Genomic DNA, 27062 nt, shown 5'->3' on the forward strand with positions numbered 1-27062 from the left:
GAACAGAGCTATAGGACACCAAGTGGACACAAATACAACTCAAAATGAACAGTGATGTTGGATGTGTAAATGGGCAGTTGTTTGGCCAAATTAACTTTAAGGTGATGTCAGTGTTGTGTTTACAGCATGTAGAAACTGTTTTAAATCTGTGTTTTAGCTACTATCACTAACCATACCTTAAATACAGCTTATGCAACCATGATCATTCCTGACTTTAGATATGTAAGAAAAGAATAAATTCATAATTACTGATTACTTGGACAGTAAATATCAGTCTTCTTATCCGGCACAATGGCGTAGCCACATTGCTAAATATTCTACCTGAGCTTGCCGTCATCTGATAAAATGACGTCACAGTGCATTATGACAGGAGCTGGGTCTGGTTCAGCCTTTCACCAGATATCGTAGTGTTTTTTTATTTTTTGTTTGCTGAACCTGCGCACTGGGACACTTGCTGTGCTACTGCACTGGTCTCATTGTAATGAAGGCAGCTACATTTTTTCATTCAGTGTTGTCATGTCTAAACATAACTTTTGTCAAATTTGACTGTTCTGGATGTTGAGATTCCTCATTACACAGAAAGGTACAGACACTTTTAAATCAGTGCGCGCTGCTTGTAAAATTGTGGATATGACTCACAGTTCAACAGCCGTAAATGTTTTAAAGTCTTTGCACATGTCAGTTCTGATGTCTCAGCAGACATGAGTCAGTTCCCCGGTGGTTTGTCCTGGTTTAGAATTCTACATCAAGAGTTAGGAGTGAGGACATTTTGTGCTTTTAGAAAATTTGTTTCGTGTTTTTGGAAAGCTGTCTGACTGGCTGTTAGATAACTGTCTGACCATGCTGTCTGACTGAGGTTCGCTCCAACCAATATTCTTTGAAAATGAAAGCATAAACTACATCAAAGTGCTGATGATTATCAGCCTCAGGTGCCGACTGGACACACATGACGTTTGTCTGAATCCTGCTGAGGACTGGTGACCTTTCTCTGATGATAACACGCTAAATAAAAAGGTTCCACTGACTTTTCCTGTCAGTATAAGACAGTATATAAAAATAAAAGTTACTGATACATTTTATTTTTCTATGAAAATTTGCCAGTTTTATGTCACTCAGACTTGTCTAGTGATACTTAGTTAATGAATTCAGTGGATAAAGAACATTCAGAACATCTCTGCCTCTGTCTCTCACGGAGAGCCCTCAGTAACTTTTCTTTTTTTTTTCTTTTTACTTTTTTAGCATCATTAACACATTGTAAGTGTAATGTGGTGAACATGAGAAAGTTGCATTAAATCTGTGTAGGGTTTAACACAACTGTACTTTGCATCATTTACAGGCTGATGGTTTGGGGACAAAATACTTTAAGTGACAAAATGAAAATCCATGTTGAAAGTACCACCTGGAAGCTCTTTTGAGGTTCAGTCTGAAGGTCAAATCAATGAACTGAAAATGAAATGAAAAATCAAAAACTCTTAATTTGGTTACTAGTATGAGTCTAATATTTTGACTAACATCTTCACAGCTGTGAAATTGGGAGAAACTTTGGCCAGCTGGCTCTAAAACCTCAAAACATTTAGTGAAAATACTGTGCTGCATCTCACTGGTCAGGAGGTTTAACTCCAGGCTGTTGTTCTCACTCACTGATGTAAACACAATAATAAATAATCGGATATGAATTGACCTTGTATTATATTGCAAAAATGTCCACAGTTAAGGTGCAGTAGATGCATATTTTATATGCATATTGCATGTATTTCATATATATATATATATATAAATAGTGTAGATAAACTTAATTAATATGATTGTTTGGAGTTTTCAACAACTGAACTCAACAGTATCTTTGAATAAAGCTTTATTCATTCTTAAAATCATACTGTTACTGTTATGATGCTGTTATTAACCTCACAGTTTGAACAGTGAATGAAGCAATATAGTGTATAAGAGAGATTAAATACACTGTTAGGAGTAAAAGTTCTGCATTCAAATTGATGAACAAATTATATAATAATAATAATAATTAATAAATTATGATGTATTAAAGTACAGATCGGTTAAATGTTGCAGCTGGTACAGATGAGGTTGTATTACTTCATGGTATAAAGTAGTATAAAATGGATCTATTCTACTAAAGTAAAGCACAGTACTTGAGTAAATGTACTTAGTTACTTTCCACTATTGCTGTAGCTCCAGATGAGTTAAACACAGTAGTAGTATAATATATGGCCTGGCCATTAAATCTGCAGGGATTTTAATGACATCACATTTTAAATGCCTAGACAGCTTTGCAGCTATAACAGAATCCACTTTTCTGGGAAGATTTCCACAGACTTTGACTCCAAAGTCTGTGGAAATCTTTGTCCATTCATGCAGTAGAGCAATAGTGAGGTCAGACACTGATGTTGGACCAAAAGACCTGGCTCACAATCTCTGTTCCAGTTCATCCCAGGGGTGTTGGATGGGGTTGAGGTCAGGACTCTGTGTGGGCCAGTCAGGTTCTTCCACACCAAACTCATCCAGCCATGTCTTTATGGACTTTGCTTTGTGCACTGGGACACAGTCATGCTGGAATAGAAAAGGACCTTCACCAAACTGTTACCACAAAGTTTGAAGCACAGCATCGTCCAAAATGTGTTGGTATGCTGAAGCATTAAGATTTCCCTTCACTGGAAGTAAGGGGCCCAACCCAACCACTGAAAAACAGTCCCATACAGAGGTATGTCTGGATACATTTGTCAATATATTTGCATTATTTAAGTGATCTTGCATCCAGCTTTGTCAATGAAAAATTGTGGAATGGTGTCATACAGATAAATCTGATTTAACTATGTTATTGTTAATTGATAATTAATGGATAACGGATAATGTCAAGGGCCATTATTAACACTATTGTTACTAATAATTACTGCCTTATAATGATCTATACTCCCTTCAGATTTATTATAACAATCTACACCTGAAGACAAGTCCAGGTTTACAGGTGCATGCAAAGACAACAGTTGAGTTAGGAATACAAAATCCAAACACATTCTCATGCATGATGAATGTGATTTTATTTGTGAGATTCTGTTGAGATGAATCAACATGAACCAACTGCGAGTCTCCTCTAATGCTTCATAATTTGCATCCTTCTCCTTCGATCTCATGGGTTTCCCTGCATTCACCTCTCACAATCACTCTCCATCCTCCATGCTTGCTCGCTCACTGGAGATCAGCTGTTTACATGCGACATCACACCCAGATCACAAGTCTCCCCAAATAAGCCAAACACTGTCGACGTCGCTATTGGAAACAGAGCGTTTGCAAACCTGTTAAAACTCACCAGGTAAACAGGACGATGGTCTCACAACATCTCATCACTGTGGTTACAGTAAGCAGGATATGGTGATTTCATACAAGAAAATAAAACCACTCAAGAATCCTGAGGAATAACAGGATATTGACAGACATGTTAACACCCCTGTAGGGTGATCAGAATTCAGGATAAACCAATAAAATATAACGGGAGCATGAGCGTGTTTATTGTCTCAGCATCATCCAGCCTACAGGGATCCAGACTGACAGCCAGAAAGTGAGAGCAGTGCAGCTGCTGTTATTCACAGACAAATTCAAGTGCATCTTATTGTCATGCAGATGACAGTCTGAGCTTCAGCAGCCGCAGAACTACTTTTATTTCTGTCAGCGAGGCTGGAGCAGATTTTAAAAAGTAGCTTGATTATTTCATCTGTTGTTTAAGATTTTTTTTATATGTGATTTATATGTGTAGTTCTGGTCACAATAGCAGGATGACTCCAGAGATGGCATTGCTGATCAGCCAGTCCACTGCTTTGGTCCAGACTGAAGGTTCTCGACAGCTCTGGATGGATTGCCATGAGATTTGGTTCAGACATTTATGGTTCCCAGAGGATGAATCCAAAAGTCTTTGGTAATCAGACTCTTCCTCACATAATCAGGTCCAAATCTTAGTCTGTGCAATACTTTGGTTTATATACCGTTTAGGTGCAAAAATAACCACATTCCCGCTGGCATTCCTCTGTATTTTGTATTTAGAGCAATTAGCACAAACACTGTATATCTGATATTAACATCAGCATGTTTCCATTCTCACTGTGGGTATGTTTCTGCACAGGAGGTGTAGTGAAAACAGCATGTGAGCAGAGCGGCAGCAGCTTCAGTCTTTCGTCTGTGTCCACATACGATGTGTTCAGCCACAGTACTGCGTGAAGGTCACCTGCATCTTGCAAGCACTCAGAAACCATCACACAATATCCATAATTATGCAGTAAAATGGAAGAAGTAGTCAGTAAAGCATAACAATACACTTTGGGTTTGTATACGTATAGTGAAACACAAGCCGTTACACAGACTGCGTGGACAGATGTATTGATTAAAATAGAAGCGTATCTGTTCTGTGAGATGGACTGAGACGACTGAGCAACATGGCTGAAATGCCTCCTGTGCAGATGAGCTGAAAGATATCGGTTTTTAGCTGAGCACACACGGACCTCTGCCTTCTCTCTGAGATACATGTAATATATGCTTCTGTGTAGTAATCTTCTTTAATTAGAATGTTATTTCTAAGCTTGATATCCAGGATTAATACAACTATTCCATGTATTCAGTGCTTTCGCAGTTGTTCCTGTCAGCAGGGGTGTGACTATTTAATCCAATTTTGATTCAATTAAAGTTAAATGCATCATAAAATCTAATATTCTGCATAATCTTCCTACAGCTCTAAAACTGTAAAATGGAAATAAAGTGTCTGATTCATGAATAATTAAACACATCCAACTTCACACCGAGGTGCCAAATGAAGAGCGACATTTAGGGTATTTTGAACTCAGAACTTCAGCCTCAATCAAAAGCAACTCAGTTTGCGGTGCATGTGGGAAGGAAGCAGACAGGAATGTGTCCAAGCTGGCGGACAGCAGCCTGGGTTTGATTTAAGATGTTCCCACTGTTTTCACTGTTATAAAATCAGAAGCAAAGGCCATGATGACAGCATAGTGAGCGGTGAGTTCAACCAATCAGGTGTAGGAAGGATTCATGTTGATGTCTGGGCAAAGAAGGGAACTGTCAGTCATTCAACATTCAGCTGACTGAAAAAAGAATTTAAGCAGTTTACATCCGTGTCTGTCCAGATTCACATAATATATTGTAGCAACTGATATAGAGCTTCATCACACGGTGCAGCGACTATTACCTGAACTTCAATATCATCAAAACCAATGAGCTTGTGGTGGACTACCATAATTCAAATATGGATGTCGCTGAAAAGAAGCTAAAATTTCAAAAATGTGGAGGCTTCACACACACATTCAACTCGGCAGCACAAAAGATCTATCTGCACAGTTTCAAGGTGGACACAAAAGATTAGTGTCACCAACTCACCAACCCAGTATCAGAGCTAATGTGAAATATGGCCACAACCTGCTCTTTTGTTATGCTGTATAATGGACAGAAAACATTATGATGTCACAGTAAGGTTGACCTTTGAGCTTTTGGATATAAAATGTCATCACATTATCATTTTATCCTTTTACACATTTGTGTGAAATTTTCCCATAATAACAATATATATCCTTGGGTTATGATCAAAAATGTGTTTTGTTATGTCTCAGTGACCTTTGAACACCAAAATGTAATCGGTTCATCCTGAAGTGCAAGTGGACATTTGTGCCATATTTGAAGAAATACCCTCAAGGTGTTCCTGAGACAGCACTTACACATGGACAGCCAGGAAACATCAAGGCTCAGGCCATGGACATAATATCGTCCCAACACAAGCAGCTGTACAAGAACTCATCCCACACAAAACCCATTCTAAAATTAAACATCTTAATATCTGAACTAAATATAAATTAACTGGGTCCAAACTTGGTCCAACAAGTCCTCAGACTTGGTTAGTTCTAACCTAATTTTAGGTAAAATTACTTAGTTAAGATCAGGGAGAGAAAAGAAATAGACACAGGAGGATGCAAACAGTGGTCTCAGAGGTCAAAGTCAGACGTGGTACTACCCAAACATCCACACAGACCTTCTCCTTCAGAGGGTTTGCACTGCCATAACAACGCCACACTGACAGACAACAGTTGCTTGCATAACCACAAGAAGCTCTTGCCAGTAAAATGTAAGCACAGGGCTTTTTACACTTTGAACAAATAACTACTACTTGCACTTTTCAAGTGAGGATAGTCCTGTTTTACAGATATCATACTTGTTATGTGATCTAATGTCCATCAACAATCATCTCTAGAGATCTTACTTTGAGAGCCCTGCTTTTATCTATTCACATCAGCTAAACTCAAAAGTATCTCTGGTAAAGATATAATATGCAACATTTTCACATTAAATTGTCTAAAATGCGATTTTGCGACAATGCCCAAACCTGTACTTTTATTCAAGGTAATTATGCATTTCATTTGGTCGTTGGGCCCTTGCTAGAAAGTCTGAGAGTGAACAAGCAGGAGCACAAATTTAAAACACTACCTGAATGGACATGACAGAGGACTAAAGTTCAAAAGCACAGATTACAGAGTCAGGTAAGTGTCCACTGTCAATGTGAGGGTTATACAAAGCCAGAATGAACTGTTATTGATCATATCTCCAGCTAACCATTGTTTGTGCCAACATTCAAAAGGTTATCTTTCCATATTTGTGCTTCATTGTCAAAATTAATCTCAGTTTTTAGCGTTTTTGAACTGTAGAAGTGGCGTTGACTTTTTCAGAGCTCCACTACAACCATTACAGCACTATATATCTCTTCAGTGGAGCCGGGATCACTGTTGACGGGGAATGAATTACAGTCACCACAGAGGATGAGTGTGTGTGTGTGAATGTATGAGTGTGTGTTTCACCGCCGAATGGGAATCCTTCAGATCAACAAATAAACAAAGCAGCCGGGGCAAGCCAGTGTTCCTCCTGTCAGTAGCATCTGCCAGCAGCAGGGAGGACGCTTCGGTGTTTCCTGCTTCACCTAATCCTGCATCTTCAAGATAAAAAGCCTAAAAAACTCCTTCTAGACATCCTCCATCTGTTTCTTCTTTTTTCCAGTGTCTGTCAGACTCTTTCAGCCTGTGTCCTCTGCTGTCACGTCCAATTCCTGCCTTTCTATCAAACATCTCTTTCCCCACTTCACCTCTCCACCCATCCTTCTATCTTCCTCCATCTTTGTCTCTCCTGCGGATGTCTCACTTAAACCCAAAAATGATTTCACAAGTGGTAACATCCCTGTTATACACTAAAATGACTAGAAAATGAACCTCACAGTGGCTTGTTAAACCTCAGCAGTCGAACCTGTCAGACTGCAGTGTCTTGTTTAAAAATACGCTCTCAACACCTGATTAATCTTGACATCGTGGGTATTTTCCCAAATGAAATAAGCAAACAAAGCCGGTGCACATGCAACAGAAAGGAGGAGGTTCAGTCTTATTCCCCCTCACCTTTGTTGAGTTGACACACATGTTGATGCGCATGTAAGTAGTTGTTTTCTCCAGCAAAAACAAGGAGGGTTGAATTAAACGGTTCTGAAAGAAGGAGGAGGAAGAAGGAGGTGGAGGAGGAGGAGGATGGAGATGGAGGACACACTGATGCTGCCTCCCTCGTCCACGTCCTCCTCTCTCAATCTCCCCTTCAAAAGAAAAAAGGCAATAAAGGAAAAAACTCATCTTTGCACATCAGCGTGGTAAATATCAGCAGACACACAGTGACACTGGGAACAATGACACCGGCTGGGCAGCAACAATAGGAAATAAATATCACTTGGCAGGCAGGCGGTCATCCCTCCATCCCACCATCCATTTAAACATTCCTGCTGTGTGTCTGCTGCTGTACGGGCTTCTTTGTGGCCTTCACACCTGCATCTGGCTGACTGTGTGTGCTCTGAATATCAAAATACATTTCATTTCTCTAATTTTCTTGTAATGTTTTCGACCTTTAAATGAAAGAATTCCGCCTGGAGATGTTGAATCAGAAAGGTGAAGTAGCTGCAGGTGTGAAGTGATGGCTGCTGTGTTTTTGTGTTTCTGTTGATGTGTTTCAGTTTGGCCTCTAGACAATAAAAGCTGCTTACCTTCTCGGCTCCTCTGTGTTTCTTGGCCGCCGGCGTGTCGTCATGCTGCCGCCTGACAACAATAGCGCCGCCGCCGCTTTTAATTCCACAATCCAGCGTGGTTTTGTTGGCAGCGCCGCCGCCGTTACTCCCGCAATTATTGTTATTGTTTACGTTGTTAGTGTTGCTATTATCTCCCATGATCCTGGTGTCCGGCGCGGCACAGTGGCAGTGCCCGGGGCCGTCGCGGCACAGATGATGCTCGGGCAGGGCGGACGACGGGAGGAAGACGGAGGGAGGAGGAGATGAGCCATCACCGGGCTTCTCCTTCCTTGTCCGGACCGGAGGAGCAGGAGGAGCGGCGGCGTCCCTGTCCCTCTCCCTGTCTCTCTCCCTCTTCCAGCTCCGGATCACGTTTTTCCCTTTCCTCTCCTCCTTGCCTTTGGCGCAACTCGCAGGAGAGGCCGTGGTCACTTCGGAGACGCAATTGTTGTTGCCGCCGCCGCAGCCGTCCGCGTCTCTGCTGACCGCTGAAATCATCTCCAAACCGCCTAAACCGACGCTGCGTCCTTGAGCCTCCCGACGCTGCTGCTGCTGCTTACCGAGCCCGACGCACAAGTCGCCGCCGCCGCGCAGTGCGACGGCAGCCGCTGGGTTATGCGCCGCCTCCGGTTCCTCTCGCCCTTCCCGGCCGGCTCGGCTGCGTTTAAGCGCGGATCTCCTCGGCTCCGACCCGCCGCTGCCGCCGCCACTGCCGACAGGTCCCCGGGTCTGGAGCGAGGGCAGGGCCGTGTGTCTGTCGGCTGAGCCAGCGGCGCTGGAGGAGGAGGTGATGGAGATGGAGGAGGAGGAAGAAGTGGTGGGGGAGGAGGTGGTGTGGTGGGGTGACAGCTCCCTGCAGTCCGTCAGCAGTCCTCCATTCTCCCCAGCTCTCAGGAAACGGTTCATCTCCTCCTTTCCTTGAGTCCTTTGTCGATCTCCACAATAATCAGCATTCAAGTCATTGTCAGCCCGCCGCAGTGAGGCAGAGAGCACCGAGCTATACGTGGACATACAGGTCTGTCATAGGCTGCTGGATCAGGCCTGCTCCATCACAAACTACAACACAGGCTGAATGACAGCTGTGAATTTCTGACAGAGACAGGGGTGCTCGGTAGGTGGGATATTATGTCGCCAAGGTCCATTTTTTAATGATAAAAATAAATACATCTAATTCATACATTTCTATGTTGAAAAAGGCTTTTCGAAAAACTAAAAAATAAAGTTTAAGAAAACCATATCTCATCTCAGAGACACTACAAAATGTACACATAGCAGTTTTCAAATAAAAAAGTATTAGTATTAAAATAATGTAACATGTAGGGCTGCTCTGAAGTTTTTTTTCTGTAAGAATGAGATAAAAACAGTGCTTTATTTCATGTATTTCCCACTGTGAATATATACGTACAAATACTGACAAATGTCAGGAGCTACAAATTTGATTTTGAAAACAAAAAAAAAAAAAAAAAAATCTGATTCTTTCAGAAGATGATACTATTTGACCATTAGGGGGCGCTTCCCTTATTGTTTAAACATCAACTCAGGTGCAGCTGATTGGATGCCCACAAAATTAAATGGCCTGATGCTTCTCATAAGAGGCTCCTTTCTGGATCTCTAAAATTGCACTAATTGGTCACAGGGGGCGCCATAATATCCGTCTGCTTGTTATTTTTTGTGAGCCTGATGACACTATTGAGTGAAACTTGTCCCTCATGTACATGTTAGTAAAAGATTCTTGACTTAATTTAGAGATCCAGTCAATGTACCCCAACCTCTTAAGGTTTATTTTTCAGAGGATATTGTGCTTATTTTTAAAATCTAAATGAAATGGAAAATACATAGTTGTAATATCATGGGTTGAAAAACTTCTGTGCTAAGTTCTCCAAAGCACATTTGAGACACAAAGCACAGTCAGAAGATAAAAGTAAACAGGCTTTATTTACACTTTGCTTCCTAATGGCAGCCTTTGGTAGTTAATGCAAAACCTTTTTTGAAAAACATTTTTTATTTTAAAGGATGATTAAAATCATCCAGAAGAATGAAATCTAAGTCCAAGTTCAAAGAAAGAAGAAAGGCAAATACGAAACATAAACATGCACACTTTTAGTCACATTACACCTCAAATAGCAGTGCTTAAAGTAACTCACCAACCAAAGCTGAACTGAATAAAAAGGTATTCAGCTCTCTGAAACCATTTGCTTCACATTCTGAAATATCTAAACATCCTTTCAGAATACAGTAAACAAAGTGGGGATTCATATGCTCTGATCTTCACAGTATAGAAACTGGAACCCTCAGATTAAAGAGTGAAAAAGATGAATAAACCGGTACGAATGAAATGTGTTTAAATCCGCAGATTGTTGTCACTCACCTTTCTGCTGTTGGCGTGAGAAACGAGCTTCTCTCTGTGGTTGTACGGTTATGGATATGGTGTTCTGCAAACCCCAACAGTCAAACACACAGGAATCCATTATCAGAGTCACTTAAGGGGACAAGACGAAGAAGAAGAAGAAAAAGCTTTATTGACAGTATATATATTTTTACATACACACACTGAATTCGTCTTCTGCATTTGACCCATCCTTAGTTGAACACACACATGCAACACCCGGCAAATTACATGCAGTGAAACACACACAGGAGCAGTGGGCAGCATCAAGCGCCCGGGGAGCATATTGGGGGGTTAAGTGCCTTGCTCAAGGGCACATCAGCCAGCTAATGGAGGGGGGGGGCATTAATCACTCCACCACACCCAAATTTTTCCTGCCCGTCCGGTGGCGGAATCGAACCGGTGACCCTGCAATCACAAGCCGCTTCTTCGACCTCTAGGCCACGGCTGCCCCCAAGTGGAATAAATATAGATAAATGACAATCGACAGTAACTCAGTAAATAGGAGTGTATTAAGACATTTCATAATAGAATATGAAACTTTAATCTGCATACAGTAAAGTATTTATTTTTCTGCATCTGATCAGTGTTACTGATCCAAGGGAAGCAAAGTCCACACTGTTTGTGAAGAAACTTGGTCTGAAAGATTTAGATGCAAAGATTTACTGAAAGTTATTGCTTTTAGAGAAGCTCTTGACAGGATGGAAATTACATAATGTGGGATTGTGAAGGCCGAGCATGATATATCAATATTTTTAGTTTTAAAGCCAGAACTGTGTGCCAGTATTCAGAAGACTTTTGGCTTGGACCTCATTCATTCTGCCTCCCAACGGACACATAACTCTGTCATCTGCTCTCATTAAAATGTATTCCTTGTTATACTCAGAAAAGTACTTTTTAAGTTAAAATTATTTCTTAGTCAGACACAGATGGATCAAACAGACTTCGGTGTGGTGTGTGTCACTGGAAAATTTGCCTTAGAAGCAGCCAATTTAATATGCACACATATTCAAGCATATTTCAAGATAATAACAATAGTAGATGACAAAGCAGCATCATACTTATAGGGGATCATCAAAAACATGTCCAGGACCATCTCTGTACTGTATGTATAGATAAGTATCTCTGCAAAAATTTTGGACTCCTATAAAAGAAATCTTATTCAGTGAATGTACAAGACACAGTCAGCTGTCATTGACCAGAGTCACTGATAGGGAATTTGGGGCAGGAGGAAGAAGAGGGCTCAGTGAAACCTATGATAATATGACTTTTTGCAAACTGTACTGTCGTCAAGCCAAACAAACAGAGCCAGTGTACAGCCAGTCATACACAGTAAGATCGTGTTGATTTTGCAGGGGTCAAGGAGGAGTGTCATCTGTGATCACACCATGCCTTGCAGTACACTGAGGGAAAAACAGTGGAGCACAGACAAATCCGAACGAAACAATCCAAAGCAATGTAACATGGGCTGCTAGACTGCCTGGAAAAACACAACAGGGTAGAAGGTTTGTTTATTCAAATCCCAATGTACTGCATGTCACAGTAAATTAGGCAGATGCACAGCGTATTAGCTCAGAAAAGCTGTGTCAAAATGTCAGCAGGCGATTCTGTCGTTGCAATGGAGAACTACAGTGCAGAGGAGTCGTTTCTATTGAAAAGGAGGAACACAATGTCCAAACCTTCCTCTGCTTCATCCAGCACAACTGGATATCATTATCAGCGGTAAGTAAGCCTTTTGTTGAGACAGTAATCTGCAGACTCTCTAACATGGAAAAGTCTACATCTTTGATGTTTATTCTACACAGCACTTTCCAGTAAGATTAGTTTTCAGCCTTTGAACGTGGGCTGCTGCATTAAGGACACAGCCTAAGTACATGAAGCCCCCACCAGATGAGCTACCAGAATGCCGAACTTTGCAGAACCAGAAAGTGTTTCTGCATATGGGGCTGTTTTCTTTAGTTTGCCTCCCCATTGCCACAGCAGATCATTTCTTTCCATCTTGCTGGCAAACTGGACCCTGTCTAACCCAGCATGGCTTTCTAAATTCTATCATCAGCATTTATGATTTGGCATGGGCTTCCATTCTTGATGCAGCCCTCCTCGATTATCCAGGATTGGGACCAGCAATTAGGAATGCACTAATTTGTGCATCCCCAGAGGCTGAGGAGCAGCCTGAGGTTCAGTGTCTTGAGTGTCTTGGCCATGGACACTTTGACATATGGACAGGAGGAATTTCAGCCACCAAGTCTGTGGTGAGCCATCACGTCTATAATCCACATATACTTGTTACCTGGGTGGTAACGTGAATAAGTATAAATCACTCTGTTTTATTTTACGTCTTATTTTATTCAGTATTTAATCACCTGTGTATGTGTTCTCTCTGTGCTGCAGAAAGGGGGCTACAAACTTTCATTTCCTTATGCAACCCTGTGTTGCACGAGGACAAAGAAATTACCTTGAATCTTTGAATCCTTTAATTGAAAAACATATATGTAGATGCTGCATTTGCCACTTCCACAGGCTCCTGCAATGCTCAACCACCATTTTGGAAAGGCCAGGACTGGCCTGTAAGCACCTACAGCTAAACAGGGAAGCTGCCATTTTTACACACACAAAACATAGTCTGAAACAAAAGTGTTGATGTTTCATGCTTTTAGAGGCAAATCCTGTTGTTCAGTTCATGCAGTTTGTGTTTGTGTTTCAAAGGTCATCTAGTCTCTGTTTACACACCACAGTACGCCGAACACTCAGTCTACAGAAATGACTGTCTCGCTATATGTCACTACATCTTAATATAGTGACATATAGAGAGATAATTTAATTCCACCTAATTTACTTTAGGTGGAATTAAATTGTCTCTTAGCACTGGCTGTGGTAGCATTCAGTACTATTTACCGGTATTCTATTTCAAAGAGCCATGTAACATAAACACCAATGGAGTAATGAGGGATGTAAGTACTACAGAAAGAGATTGATTAGTATTTCATTTGAAGGAATTAAGAAATTAGAGTATAAAGAAAACAGAGACAAACAAATATGTAAATAAAAATATCCACAATATGTACAATGACAGTAAATGTCTGTGTGGCAATATAATACTCATGCAATAAGTATTTCATGTAAAAATTATTCATTTAAAAAAAGTAAAAAAAGAGACAAAAGTCTAATCAACAATGTTGAAAGTAGAAGACAATAAAAGATCTCTATAAAAAAAGATCTGGCAAACAACTCAGCACTATTTGTATATCAAAGTGCAGCATGTTGTCTATATGTAAGTGTCGTGCAAGCTTGAAGTCACTGCAGGTTTGTCAGTACGTACAGAAAATGACACAACGCCACAATGAATATTAGGAAAAAAAAGTCAGGCATTCAATAACATTGATGCATGTGTTTGAGGGTTCACTTGGTCCAAAGGTTAAAGTCAGAATTAGATTTAGGTTAGACAAACAATTCAGAATTTCGTCTCAAAATTAACCTCTTTCTGAGGATGAGACCTGAGGAAGCTGACTGCAAACGGTCACTACTCCTGTCTGTATTTCAACAAGAAATACATTTAGCATAAATATCACCCTAAAAACCACAAACAATTTATTTTTTGCAATCTTTCTACAATCTTTTTTTTTTTTTACCAGAACTTTAAACTGTTCTGCTAAGGTTCCACTTTCCACTTACACAAACAGAAATAAATATATTATGTCAATGTGGGCCCTCACAAGCATAGTCCAAGCGTAATTGTGTATGTGTATACACAGGCTGGTTATGCATGTGTATGCAGCTTGTTTAATTTTTTGATATAAGTGCACTCATGCATATGCATATTTGTCTATATCTTGGTGTTTATGTGCCTGTTCAATGTGTGCATACACATAATGCTCAAATAGACAGAGTGACATATAAACGCTGACTACTTCAGACTTCACAACATGTTTGTTGGCCCAGTAACCCACAGCTGATATCAGCAAGCTCAGATTACACACACACATACATACACACACACACACACATAAAAGAAGGGTAATAGCCAGATCATATGTCCCTTTTCAGGCTGAATTTACACAGGAACTAAACATCTGCAAGGAAAATTCAACGTTTTCACAAAGTTAAAAGCACTTACTCAGATTCTTTTCAGTGTTTTTGCCTCATTTTGCTCCAGAGTGAATAATGGCAACATCATACATTATTGGTGCTATGACAGCTTTTTAGATCTTTTTCATTTTGTTTTAATGGGCACCAGTTTTCTGTCACCAACAACCACCAGGAGGCATCTATAAGCCTGCTGGAGTCCTTGTAAACAACATTAGAGGTCCATTCAAACAGGCTTGATGAAATGCTACAGAAAGTATAAAGAAAATGATCAGAAGCTGAGTCAACATGGGATGTGGTCCAATGTTGCCAACCAGGTAAAGAGGGTAACTGTGTGGTGCCCACAGAGCCCCACAAAGCCCCACGGGGTCACAATGTTAATAACCTAGTTAACTAATTTCTAAGAGAATTTTCTTGAACTCAATACTGACTATCAGCAATTATGAACACCCCCTTTTCATTATTATTATTCCATTTTTATTATGATATTATTTCATTAATGTTTATTTTCTCTCTCCATACTCTCTCACACGCAAGCACGCATGCGCGCGCAGACACACACACACATGTAACACACACACATGTAACACACACACATGTAACACAAACTACAGGCACATCATAATCAGTCTCTACTTACCCACTGAAACTCACAAATTCTTTAAGAACAGATTAGCTTACTGGACTGTTTATGCAGGGGGCTGCAGTCTGTGTAAAGTGATACAACTGATGTTTTCTCTACCTGACCCCCCTGTTCAGCATCAGTACAAGAAAGTAAATAAAATAAACTAACTTTGTATCAGCAAAGGGAACCTGATCAGATTTCATCCTGACTGTGCAGCCATGAAAGGTAAAAAAAAAAGTGAAAGAAGGGGAAGAAAGCTTTGTTCCCATGTAAAGTGAGCCAGAAAGAGTGGCATGGGAAAACACCATGTTCCCACTGACACCAAATATCTCAACTTTTTCTGTCTGCAAAATTTTACATGAATAGAGTAAAGCAGCACAGAGTAAGACCTGACTTGTGTAGCGATGCAGAACAGAGCAAAAATGAAACTTTACTTTCCAAACAAAGCTGGATGAAAAGTCACTGATCAAAGGTTTAAATGCTCACAGACACACAAACACACACACATACACTCGCCACACTCTCCTGCCGTCTGATTGGCTGTGACATGTGGGACATGCAGACACTCCCACAAGCAGGTGAAGGAGCAGAGAATCAGGCTGCAGAGCCAGTTGGCCTCTTAGTTCTCACGGCAGCAGGGAAAAAGACAGGACAGGACGGCAGGACCTACCGGTGTTTGGTCGGTAAAAACTGTCGAGCGTGATGACAGAACAGTGTGTGAACCTGCAGGCATCGCAGGAAGATGCCAGGAAGAGTAACAGAGGAGCTACAAAGCGTGAGGAAAAAGATTATCAGTGAGTTTGTGCCTGCAAACAGAGTCAAAGTGAAGATATACTGGAGATGGTGGTTGTTGAAGTAATAACAGTGTTTTTATGAGTAGTACCACTGGCATGCTGGCTTAGTTGTAAAATTAGTTCAAGTAGTCAGAGTACTAGTACCTCTGAGTGCTGACACATTTGGTCGATTAATCAGTTTTGTTTTGTTTTTTTTTATCAATAATATAGATAATCATTAGTTTCAGCTAAACCCTGACTGATAAATCAGCAAGCAGACTGTGAGCTTATCACATGTAAGATTAAGCTTTATCTGTGTTTAGAGTCCCTTAACTCATAAACACTAAAACTGTTATCAGCTGATTCTATTTTTGGATATGTGGATTTTTAAACTCACCTAATACTAGTATTTATATTAGTGCCGGCTTCAAAATCCACTTTCAGACTGATATCGTTGAACATGAATGTGTGTGTCTATGATGTTGTCTCTCTCTGTGAGGGTCATTATACGAGGTTATAGATCTCACATGCTCATATTTGTTTAGATTTGAAAATCAAAAATAAAAAGAAGATGAAATGTTGTTGGTTTTGGTGCTAAGTAGGCCTACCTTTGTGTTAATAAGATTCAGTTGAGTTCAGTGACCGTCTGATTTGTCATTTAGCGGAGAATAGATTTACACCCACACCAACCTTCAATTATCTTCTTTCTGTACATGTATTCCACTGATAATTACATACTGATCTCTGTGTTTCCTTCCATGTACCCTGCATTGCTTCTACTAGCTGCTGCTGTTGCTGCTAAATGAAGTCTTTTGTGTATATTTCCTTGAGTTGTCTGATTGTTGCTTTCTTGCTGTCTGTAGTTCAGATGTAGAAAATGTGGAGGAGCACCAGAGGATGGTCAGTGAGTCTCTGCAGGCTGTCGATTCGGAGCAACAGGAGCACTCAGGCAGGCGGAAACCGGCATTGGTCAGGTAAGTAACAGTGTCTCTTTTTAGTGCAGTTTTTAAAAACGGAAAAGTGTTCCTAAATAAATGCAAAAATAAACAAACAGTAATGTAAGGTGTAATGTAGCTGTTTATTTGATGTCATTTCAGTTGTATAATAAGTCAATTTTTCTCATTCTGTATGGATATTTTTTGTCTGTAGGTCAAAGACCTTTGACCCCTCCATGCTGACTCAGATCCAGACAGACTCAGACTCCAAGATAGACAGGAAGAAGTTTCAATACAGCCAGGTTAGCATTCACTGAGTAAACCCTGGTACACATTTTATTACACTTAAAAGCATTACAGCATGGATCTATCAGGAAGTTATCTTTCGAGCTGTATATCACTCGTAATTTCTGCTGAGCGGCTTTCATTAGAATAGCAGTTGTCGATTAACCATTCACTTCAACTGATATTGGTGTGACTTTTGATCAAATAAAAAATGTTTTCAAAAAAATAAAAAAATATAATCCCACAAAGTATCAGGCTCAGTCTAACCTATCAGCAGCTTCAGTCCAAGAACAAAAAAAAACAAAAAACTGGAGTGTTCAAAACCTGATACCTGCCAAATGTTTCCCAGGCACATACAAGAATCAGTCAACACTGTGTGTGTGTGTGTGTGTGTGTGTGTGTTTTCAGCTTTCGAAGAGCAACTGCCAGTACCATAAAATATTTAAGGAAATCAGTAAAGAGGAACAACTGAGACAAAGTAAGTCTTGCGATGATCACAACTATCCACTTTTATCCACAGTTTTTGAAGTCTGTTATACAATACACACATGGCTATGTGTACATTGAAATAAGATTTGGTCCGTCAGGTTACCCCTGTGCTCTGCAGAAAGACATCCTCTACCAGGGACGAATGTTTGTCTCAGACCACTGGATCTGCTTCCACTCCAAGGTGTTTGGCAAAGACACAAAGGTACCATGAACAGGGGCAGACTTTACACTTAAACAAGATAGCTTCTGAAGAGTTTTCTCTTCCAAAGGTCTTTGGAATCTTAGCTTGTGACGCAGCTGACCCTTGCAAGATCATGATATTGCACAAGAATCCATCTTGCAAGACTTCAGGTTATGTGCTTGTGTCTGAGCCACATTGGGCTGGACCAGTCAGCATCCCATAAGGAACTACTGTCAGTTATGGCAGTGAGAGAAGTGACTGTTTGTTTGCAATCAGCAATGGTGCCTCCTAAAGAGGTTCGCACAGATGCTGCTATCTTTTTTCTTTTGTTGTTGTTCTTCCATAGACTGGCTTTGCAACAGTTTTATTTAGCAACTGGCTTTGTGTTTGTGGTGTACAGTGGCGCAGTGCCCACTGGCACAAAACTGAGCATGTCCATTTTTCTTTTCCTGGCATGACAGGCCAATAAGATGATTAATGTTGGATGCCATTACAGTACAATCACACAGCCATAAAGCCTACACAATAAAGTCACATAAGTAGGTCATCTTTATAATGATGATTCAGCCAGAAGAGTTTCAAATCAATCCAAACTTGCCCATGGAGATAATGACTTGGAACTTGTACTTGCAGAACTAGGGGAAATAAACCCATGGTGGTAACTTGATGTGCCAGAGGTTACCAAAGTTGAACTGTAATGCAAATGCCCAAAAATACATAAGTTTCATTAAAAAATCTGTTACAAATGCTGGTGTGATCAGGCCTTCAATCATAAATGGAAGGTTTATGCTCCTATAGCTACAGTTATATTTGACAGAAGTCTGTGTTCTCAGTGCTGCAGGAAATAGTGGGTCCCTGCTGAAACAAGCCTTTACCCGAATCAGCTGATATGATTCCACTTCTTTGACTGATGAGGTTTCTCATCTTATGTGACAGTGTGACTGCTTCCGACAGGATGAGTGATACTGTACCAACAGAGAGCGTAGACTAGTCCCTGCAGGGCTGAACTGTTCATCCTGGTGTTTGTCCGTCCCAGATCGCCATCCCAGTTATGTCCGTCACTCACATCAAGAAGACCAAAACTGCCATCCTGGTGCCAAATGCTCTGGTGATTGCCACCACTAATGACAGAGTGAGAAGGACGGCTCTTAATATCATCTCATTATAATTTCATTGTGTTACCTGGAATTCTTCCTCTGAAATCTAATCTAAACTGTTGTGTTTTTCGATGCAGTACGTGTTTGTGTCCTTCCTGTCCAGAGACAACACCTATAAGATCTTGATGTCCGTCTGTCTTCATCTGGAGGTAGGACAGACTTCCCACATGCAGTTATACCTTATACCGTTTTTGATGGTTTCATTATTTCAAAATGAAATTTCTGACCTCACTGTCACAAGAAAATGAACACGGAGATACTTCAAAATGAAGTCAAAACCAAGGTGCTTTCTTTTTTTGCTTAATGTTCTTGTCTCTGTCTCTTTTTACAAATGTTTTGAGGTGTCTTTGGATACACAAATAAACTTGACTTAAAGTTGGAGAAATCAGCAAGAGCACCACCACTGCCCTTAGGCCTCCCACCAAGCAATGACCATAGCTATATGTACAGTACTCACTGTTGTCAAACTAACATGTTAGTATTGGGAAATTTTGGCTGGATTTCTCTACCATTTTTGTGTGACTAGCTCTCTAATAGCCCAGGTAGTATATCCACTTCGGCAGGCAGACAGGTAGGCCATCCAATCCAAAGGATATGATTGGATGGGCTTATTACAGGCCTGAAACAGCCACACAAACCAAATTGTTTTCTTTTATCTTTTTTTATTCGTTTTATTAAATGCTGTTTCAATGTCAAGAGATTTTCTACAAATACAACAAAAGAAGAGCGCTAAACTGATATAATAACAACTACCAAACCTAGCTTTGAAAATGACTAAGAGGTTTTTATCCTCTACAATCCAGAAATTTAATTTACCTTTATAGCTATGAGGTTGTTAAATCTATGTTTAAAAAGATTATATGATTATAATATAATGAATATGATTAATAATATTACAATCATAATATTTGAATATTATTTCTTACTGTCCACTAATAATTCATGGAGTTTTATCCCAGAAGGAGAAACTCACTATTGTGAATGTGAAAATTGTGAATTGTGAAAAGTGAATGTAAAATTTAGTGTTTGTAGTTGCATTCAATGTTAGGATTTATAGCAGGACTGTTGTATCCCAGAGTGTTAGTTTTTGCTACGTGCACCTAACATGCATTTGTTTGTAAAATTGTTTTACACAAATGGTTTGGTGTAAAGTTGTGGATCATAAAGCACTGATTTGTTCCCAGAACAGGTATTAATTTCTCTCCGCAATCTCCAGGCTTCTGTTGAAGTGTCTGATTGCTAAAAGTGACCATCAGGGAGAATCAAATCACTTTTGAATTACAATATTTTGAGTATACAAACATACTATATCTGATTGTATTTGATATATTCATTTACAGGAGAAGAGTCCATGCAGCAGTCCCATCCCTTCCTCAGCTGAGAATAGTTTCAGAGGTCAGAGGTCACCTCTGTCACCTCGCTTTCCCCTGGTAGGTCAGATACATACTCACCAAAACCACTGAAGCAGCAGAACATTGTACAACACTAGCTACAACATGATGGATGTAACAGTACTGATAATAGGTCTAACTGAACCCATCAAATCACTTTGTTGTATTTCCTATAATAAAAACAGCACTTTTACAACTTTCTTCCCAAAGCATCTTGAAAATTTGAAACATTGTGATTTAAATAAGCATAGAGACAAAGTGAAAAGCTTGTGTTAATGTGTTTTCATTTTTTCTGTGCCGTCACATTTAGCTTACTACTTACTCTGTTCGTCTGTGAAGAGCTTTGCAGGGGATTTCAGCGATCTGGACGGAGCAGTTAGACAGAGGAGACAGGAGATGGAGGAAAGCAGCAGCTCTGACTCCCAAACTCACGACTATGACAAGATAGCAGGTAGCACAATGAGCCACAATAGCAGCAGTGTAGCGGTCACATGCTTCAGATGATTAGCTCATATTTTTGAGGATCTCACTCTTCTAGCTGTTAACAAACTCCAGCAGCTTTTCCTACATTAGCAACAATCTGAATACCTCTTCCACCTGAGAATGGCTCAAGAGAAAAGACAGGCAATGGGGGATGTAATGCAACACCTGGACACAATCCATTGTTAAGCGACAAGCAGAAAGAAAAGAAAAGATGTCTGCAGTGGGGATAATTTACCATCTGCCTTGCAGGTTTTTCAGGGCCTGTCCAAAGTGGAGATAACACAAAGATGACAATACCAGAGCAAAGCCAGTCTTGCTCTTAGACACTTAGGCAGGATGAACTACCAGCTTGATGTCATCTTGAACGCTGCTTCTGTTTCTCTCCAACTTGTAGAGTTCCCTGTTTCTCCGTTTCTGGAAGTGTTGAAGCACACGCACGGTGCAGCTTCTCCTGAACGTCCGGACCATCAGCACAAAGTGAAGAACCAGCATCAGAACCAGCAGAGCTCAGACAGCAAGCAGCACGACTCACAGCATACTGGTATGAATACTGTCCAGTCTGCTGTATCGGCAGGAGCCTGCATGTAAAGATTAAGTTTAGTTTTGGTGTCCTGTCCAAAGTTCTGGTAACATTTTGGTTGATAATAAAAATAACATATTAATAATCTTTTTATACTATATACTATATCTTTATTTATACTGCATTTTCAAAATCATTAGAAAGTAAAAGTGAAAGTAACAGCTTATGGTTTGTTATTTGTATTATAAAGTTTGCTTTCTTCCCAGTTGGAACTGATGTTATAACAAAACAGAACTAATAATTATTCAATCTATCAATTCACTCTTAGTAGTAATTTAAAATAACACATATATGTCTGACAAATTATTTATTTATTTTCCTGTTTCCAGGCTCAGAGCTGGTGATTGACAGCAGAACTCTGAAGCCAGTTTCCCTCCACACTGTGCTATTTGTTTACCTGTTTCTGTGAGTTTACTGCTATTCATTCATTCATTCATTCATTCATTCATTCATTCATTAAATTATTAATAAATAATTTTGCACATTTAGTCTACAATGAAATTCAGCTCTTTATTAATCTAATAATGCATTCATTTAACATGCCTTCATACATTCTATTTATATTCATTTTTGTTTTTTGAATGGATTTCACTGCATCTTGAACCTTTTTCATCCAGCAATCCCTCCTTCACTGACTGAGTTTGTGTGTGTGTGTGTTTCCCCAGAGTGTGTATCTTGGTCTTCTCTTCTTGTTACCTGGCCTTTAAGATCGTCTCACTGGAGCAGAAACTGACGACGCTCGGCTCCATCACCGAGTTCAGTCACCAGGAGTGAGTTCACTACTTGTCGTAGACACTAGATCGTCTGAAAAGTCTGGGAAAATGCGAAACAAATTAGCTGTAAAAAATTATACACACTTATTTGGAAGAGCTGAGCTGGATAAATATATATTTGATTAATACATCATACATCATAATACATTAAATACATCATCATATTTTTCTAAATTTGTCAAATTTAGCCACAACTCCTTGACTTGCTCATGAATTCACATCTTCTATCAAGCTGAGAAGTTTAACTCACAAACATCCAGCGCTTAGGGAATTAACCAAAAACTTATTTTTAAAATGAAACAAACCACAGTGCTCACTGGTAAGGAAGGTTCTGTGCTAAAGTTGTATTTTATATTTTACACATTATATTTATACATCATTATGTCATTTACTAGATTACAGATGCATTTTGTTTTGATTCAGAAAGAGAATGTTGGAATGTTGCATAAAACACAAATAAAACAGAACATGATAATTTCATAGTCCTTTTTGACATATACTCAATTGAAAACAAAGACAATATGTTTAATGTTTTACCTAATCAACTTCATTGTTTTTTGTAAATATATGCTTCTTCTGAATTTGAGACCAGTCACAAATTTTTTAAAGGTTAAAAAAAGACTCATATTTGGAACTTTCCATGGGCAAACAGGTTCATTGGTGACAGGTGATCAGGTGTATCATGAGTGGGTATGAAAGGGGCATCCTCAAAACGGTCAGTTGCTCACAAGCAGGGAAGGGTGAGGTTCACCGCTTTGTAAAATACATGATGAACATGAACACATGTATTTTTTAATTTGGAATCAGGGTTGTATAATAAGAGGAAGGAAACAAAAACTAAATGTACTAAATCTTACATACACATGTTCTGATGTTTCACATTCACTGTTGAAATCAAAATGTTGCATGGAGTCACATATTTTCAGTTCACACAGAGTCCAATATTATAAATCAGATCACATGATTTTTATATTTATTTTTTTGATTGAGGATGTTTTGAATCTTTTCCGGGGTTACTAATGAATTAATGCCCTCAATGGTGTGGCTTCCCTAGGAAGGACTTTCTGCGAGGCAGTGATGTCAACATAGAGCTTTTCTCTGAACTACTGACCATCAACCTGATGAAGCTGGAGAAGGTCAGTCAGTCTGGTAATCTGTCCCTTCCAGGCTCAAGATAAACTGAATTTGTTCCCATTAACATCCCAAAATTCAAACAAGATCTGGAAACTAATGAAGTTGGGTGATATGTGGGGATATGTTTTAAAGATTTTTACAAAAGATTTATATCCTAAATATCCTGAAACTTATCACAGTGTTGACAGTTGATCGCTTTCACCTCCAGTATTCTGTAGATGCTGAATTCCATTCATTGTTTTTAACCAAAGAAATGTTGGTTGGTGTTGACCATATTGGTGTTCTTTTTCATTTGTATGTTAAAGTCTTTGTTTCTTAAAATATAATCAAAAAGTAGATCAAATTCTTTGGGATGATGCAGCCAAAGTAAACTCTAGCTAACCCTACCCTATAAAACCTTCTATTCTATTTTCAACTTCATAAGCTCAGTCACTGCAAAGGTAGACAGTGGGTGTTTGTCTCTTCCACAGCCTTCCTTCGTCAACATGTGAAACCACACATTGTGTCAGAAGCAGAGCTGCTAGTTTCCAGAAAACAAAGCGTAACCAGACTCTTGTTGCCGTTAATCAAACATTTATAGTCAGTGATCTGTTTGTAGGGAAGAGCGGACGTCATCTGTAAGAAGAGCTTGTTTCTCATCCATCAGTCTGCACTCTGTGTATTGGAGCATTGTTAACATTTCGGGCTGACACTCGTCTCCTCACAAGCAGCAGCTCACAGTAGAAATGTATCAAGACTCAAAATGATCCAGACATAATTAGCTTACTTTTGCATAAAGACTGGAAGTGCCACAGTGATGAATGATGATAATGATTGAAAATGTGAAGCTCTGGCGTGCATTGACGTTGATCCTCTCATCTTACTCTTGAAAATGTAGAAAATGAGAGTAATTCACCAAAACAATAAATTAATTCTTAAGAACACTAGAAGGCCAGCTAACTAGCTTACCTACCATAGGCTAGTAGCCAATTTAGAAGTGGCACATTTAGCTTTGTTAACAAAACAAAGCTAAAAAACTACTTTTGATAGATTTCCCGTAATTCCATTTTATCGAGGAATAACATTATGTTAGGTTCTTTAAAGAACAGGACCTCAAAGCAGAGACAAACACACTGGTGAAAGGGAACAATAGAAGAGGAACAATTAATCAACTAAACCAGAAACAAACACAGGCTGTGGAGGCAGGGAGCTGGCTGACAGAAAGAGATTTTCAGCAGGAGAATCCAGGTAACTCTGAGGAACAGCATGCAGGAGTGAAGGCCAGGCTTATAAAGTGGAGAGAATAGGCTGATAGAACTCAGGTGTGCCTCAGCTGCCAACAGGAGGAGCAAGCCACACCCCCTGCCACCACAGGCTCTGCAAAAGGAACAGAAAAATGGAAAGGGAAACAGAGAGAGCACAAAAAGAAAAGCACAACAGAAAACATACAACGCCAAACCATAACACATTAACACATTTCCTACTGGTTGTATTCATTGTATTAAGTTCTGCAAGAAGTGAAACATGATTGAATTACAGGAGCTGTGACTATGAATAATGCTTGATCAATAAATATGCATCCATTATCATTACAGTAGATGGCACATGTCAGAATAGTATATTAATGTGCATTTCAGCAGCTTGTCATACAGCATGCAGTTAACACAGTGTCTGTTGTAATAGGTGCAGAAGAACCTGCAGAGACTGCTGGACGAAGCTGCCTGAACATATGTGAAACCAGCATATTGAGATGAAAGTGCTGTCTACAGTTCTGTAAATAAACTGTAAATATATACTTTATTACAGTGGATGTTTCAACCTTACAGGAGATGTATTGGACTAAATCTTGCAATGGGTTAAAAAACAGTGTTCCCCTCTGTGGTGGAAAGTATTACCTGTAATTAGACCCAACACTGACGTCACTGTATACTGGCAAACTGCACTTCTACACCACTGCATCAAGGTGAGAAGTCAAACCACTTCAGGTCAACAAGATTTTCATCTCATATAATTACAGGCCAGTCTGAGCTTAACAATTCATCAGCTGATTAGAAATCAAGCCTACAGGCAGTGCTTGCATCTGCTTGATGCAAATGCGGTAGAAAGGCTCTGACATTTCAAAAGATCAGTTTTGAAAGGCAGTAGTATTACTTTGTTTTTCTGTGGCACAAAATGTATTTTGTCTGCTCCTGTTGCTGTCTTTAAGTTTAAAGTTGTAAAAAGCTTTTTGGTTATACTCACAATGAAGTCACTCAGGCCTGCGTTCAGAGATCAATGATGTATTTTCATCACTGCATTTATTGTCTCACTTTTGCCTTGCTTGGCTGATCACATTTTGTTGTTTTTTTTTATTTTATTGTTAATGAAGTGCGGCACGGTGGTGCAGTGGTTAGCACTGTCGCCTCATAGCAAGAGGGTTCCAGGTTTGAATCCCAGTCTGGGCCCTTCTATGTGGAGTTTGCATGTTCTCCCTGTGCCTGCGTGGGTTTTCTCCGGGTACTCCGGCTTCCTCCCACAATACCAAAAACATGCACATTAGGTTAATTGGCTACTCTATATTGCCCCTAGGTGTGAGTGTGAGAGTGTGTGGTTGTCTGTCTTTGTGTGTTGGCCCTGCAGTTGACTGATGACCAGTCCAGGGTGAACCCCGCCTCTCGCCCGTGGTTAACTGGGATAGGCTCCAGCTCCCCCACGACCCTGATGGATAAGCGGTATAGAAAATGGATGGATGGATGGAAATAGCAAATGTGTTTACATGAAGACTGAAAACCAGTTCTGGACTTCGTCCTACACCAACTTGGCTGGAACTGTCTTTATAGATAGTGTAGATACTACACAACCCCTGACTGGGTTTTCCTCATATTTACCTCATGCTGCCTTCGAGCTTACTGTCATTTCTGATGGAGAACAGAGAACTGCTGTCTTTATGGAGAACCCTTTTCTTGTTAAGAAATTTAACAAGCCCATAACCCAGAGATTCTCACAACCTGTACTTTTTAAATTGTTAAGGCTTTGGTAAAACCTTCTTTTTAATTTTTAATTTTCCCTTTGCATTGTTTGGTTGGTTGTTGTAGTCTCATTTCTGCAAGATCTCATGTTGTGGCGTGACATCACATCCCATTGACCGGTCACGGTCACTTCCAAAACTACGTGGAACATGCTTTTAGCTCCTGAGTGGAACTCAATTTTATTTTCATGAACTGGGACAGAGAACACTGAAACCATGAAAATATAGAAAATCTACAGCAAAGAAAAAAGCAAAATTTGTTTGATTTTTTACATAAAATTTTTTTCTAACACTTTTGTCATTTGTCAGAGCATGCTTGAATGCACCAAGCTCTGGACAAAAAAAAAATCCCTGTTGCTTACAGAAAGTAGATTTGATGAATTTACTGCACAATCAAGTTTACAAATGAGTGCTTCCACCATATTTTTACTGTTCACAACTGCCAGCAAATGATGTATGAGAGCGACCTTCATTAATGTTACTATGTGTCCAATTTTTATGTGTTTGTAGCACATTTCAAACGATTCTGATGGCGGGCGTTTTCATTTACGAATTAGACAATGTACTGCCACCTGCCACAGTGTCATTCTGAATATGACCACCAGCAGGCGCAGTAAAGAATTTCTTAAGTACTGTTACTATTCACACAGAACTTCCACTGGTTAAATTAATTGTACGTACTAATGCATCAGCTGAGAACTTGACACAC

At 39.8% G+C, this 27062-nt stretch overlaps 2 protein-coding genes across 5 annotated transcripts in view; one reads left to right on the top strand and one right to left on the bottom strand.

Annotated features, from left to right (window-relative positions):
* znf608 (zinc finger protein 608) overlaps positions 1 to 9452 on the bottom strand; it is a 49538-nt gene extending 40086 nt beyond the window's left edge. Inside the window, exon 1 of the mRNA XM_046385813.1 lies at positions 8072 to 9452. Coding sequence (XP_046241769.1) covers positions 8072 to 9103 — 1032 coding nt within the window. The 5' untranslated portion in view covers positions 9104 to 9452. The remainder of the gene's footprint in view (positions 1 to 8071) is intronic.
* A 2379-nt stretch (positions 9453 to 11831) lies between these two features.
* On the top strand, positions 11832 to 25792 carry LOC124057489 (GRAM domain-containing protein 2B). 4 transcript variants are annotated; one of them, XM_046385815.1, is made up of 15 exons: positions 11832 to 11983; positions 12077 to 12200; positions 16823 to 16933; positions 17109 to 17196; positions 17588 to 17657; positions 17767 to 17870; positions 18886 to 18981; positions 19084 to 19155; positions 20347 to 20436; positions 20737 to 20848; positions 21275 to 21421; positions 21790 to 21865; positions 22126 to 22230; positions 23288 to 23369; positions 25030 to 25792. In XM_046385815.1, the coding sequence occupies exons 2-15, from the start codon at positions 12097 to 12099 to the stop codon at positions 25069 to 25071; spliced, it is 1299 nt and encodes a 432-aa protein (XP_046241771.1). In that variant the 5' UTR covers positions 11832 to 11983; positions 12077 to 12096; the 3' UTR covers positions 25072 to 25792. The 4 variants fall into 4 exon arrangements, with proteins under 4 accessions (XP_046241771.1, XP_046241772.1, XP_046241770.1 ...); XM_046385816.1 differs by having other exon boundaries at positions 11835 to 11983; positions 12080 to 12200; XM_046385814.1 differs by having other exon boundaries at positions 11840 to 12200; positions 25030 to 25791.
* Positions 25793 to 27062: the final 1270 nt, after the last annotated feature.

This window comes from Scatophagus argus, chromosome 4 (genome assembly GCF_020382885.2).
Source record: "Scatophagus argus isolate fScaArg1 chromosome 4, fScaArg1.pri, whole genome shotgun sequence".
Taxonomy (NCBI): domain Eukaryota; kingdom Metazoa; phylum Chordata; class Actinopteri; family Scatophagidae; genus Scatophagus; species Scatophagus argus.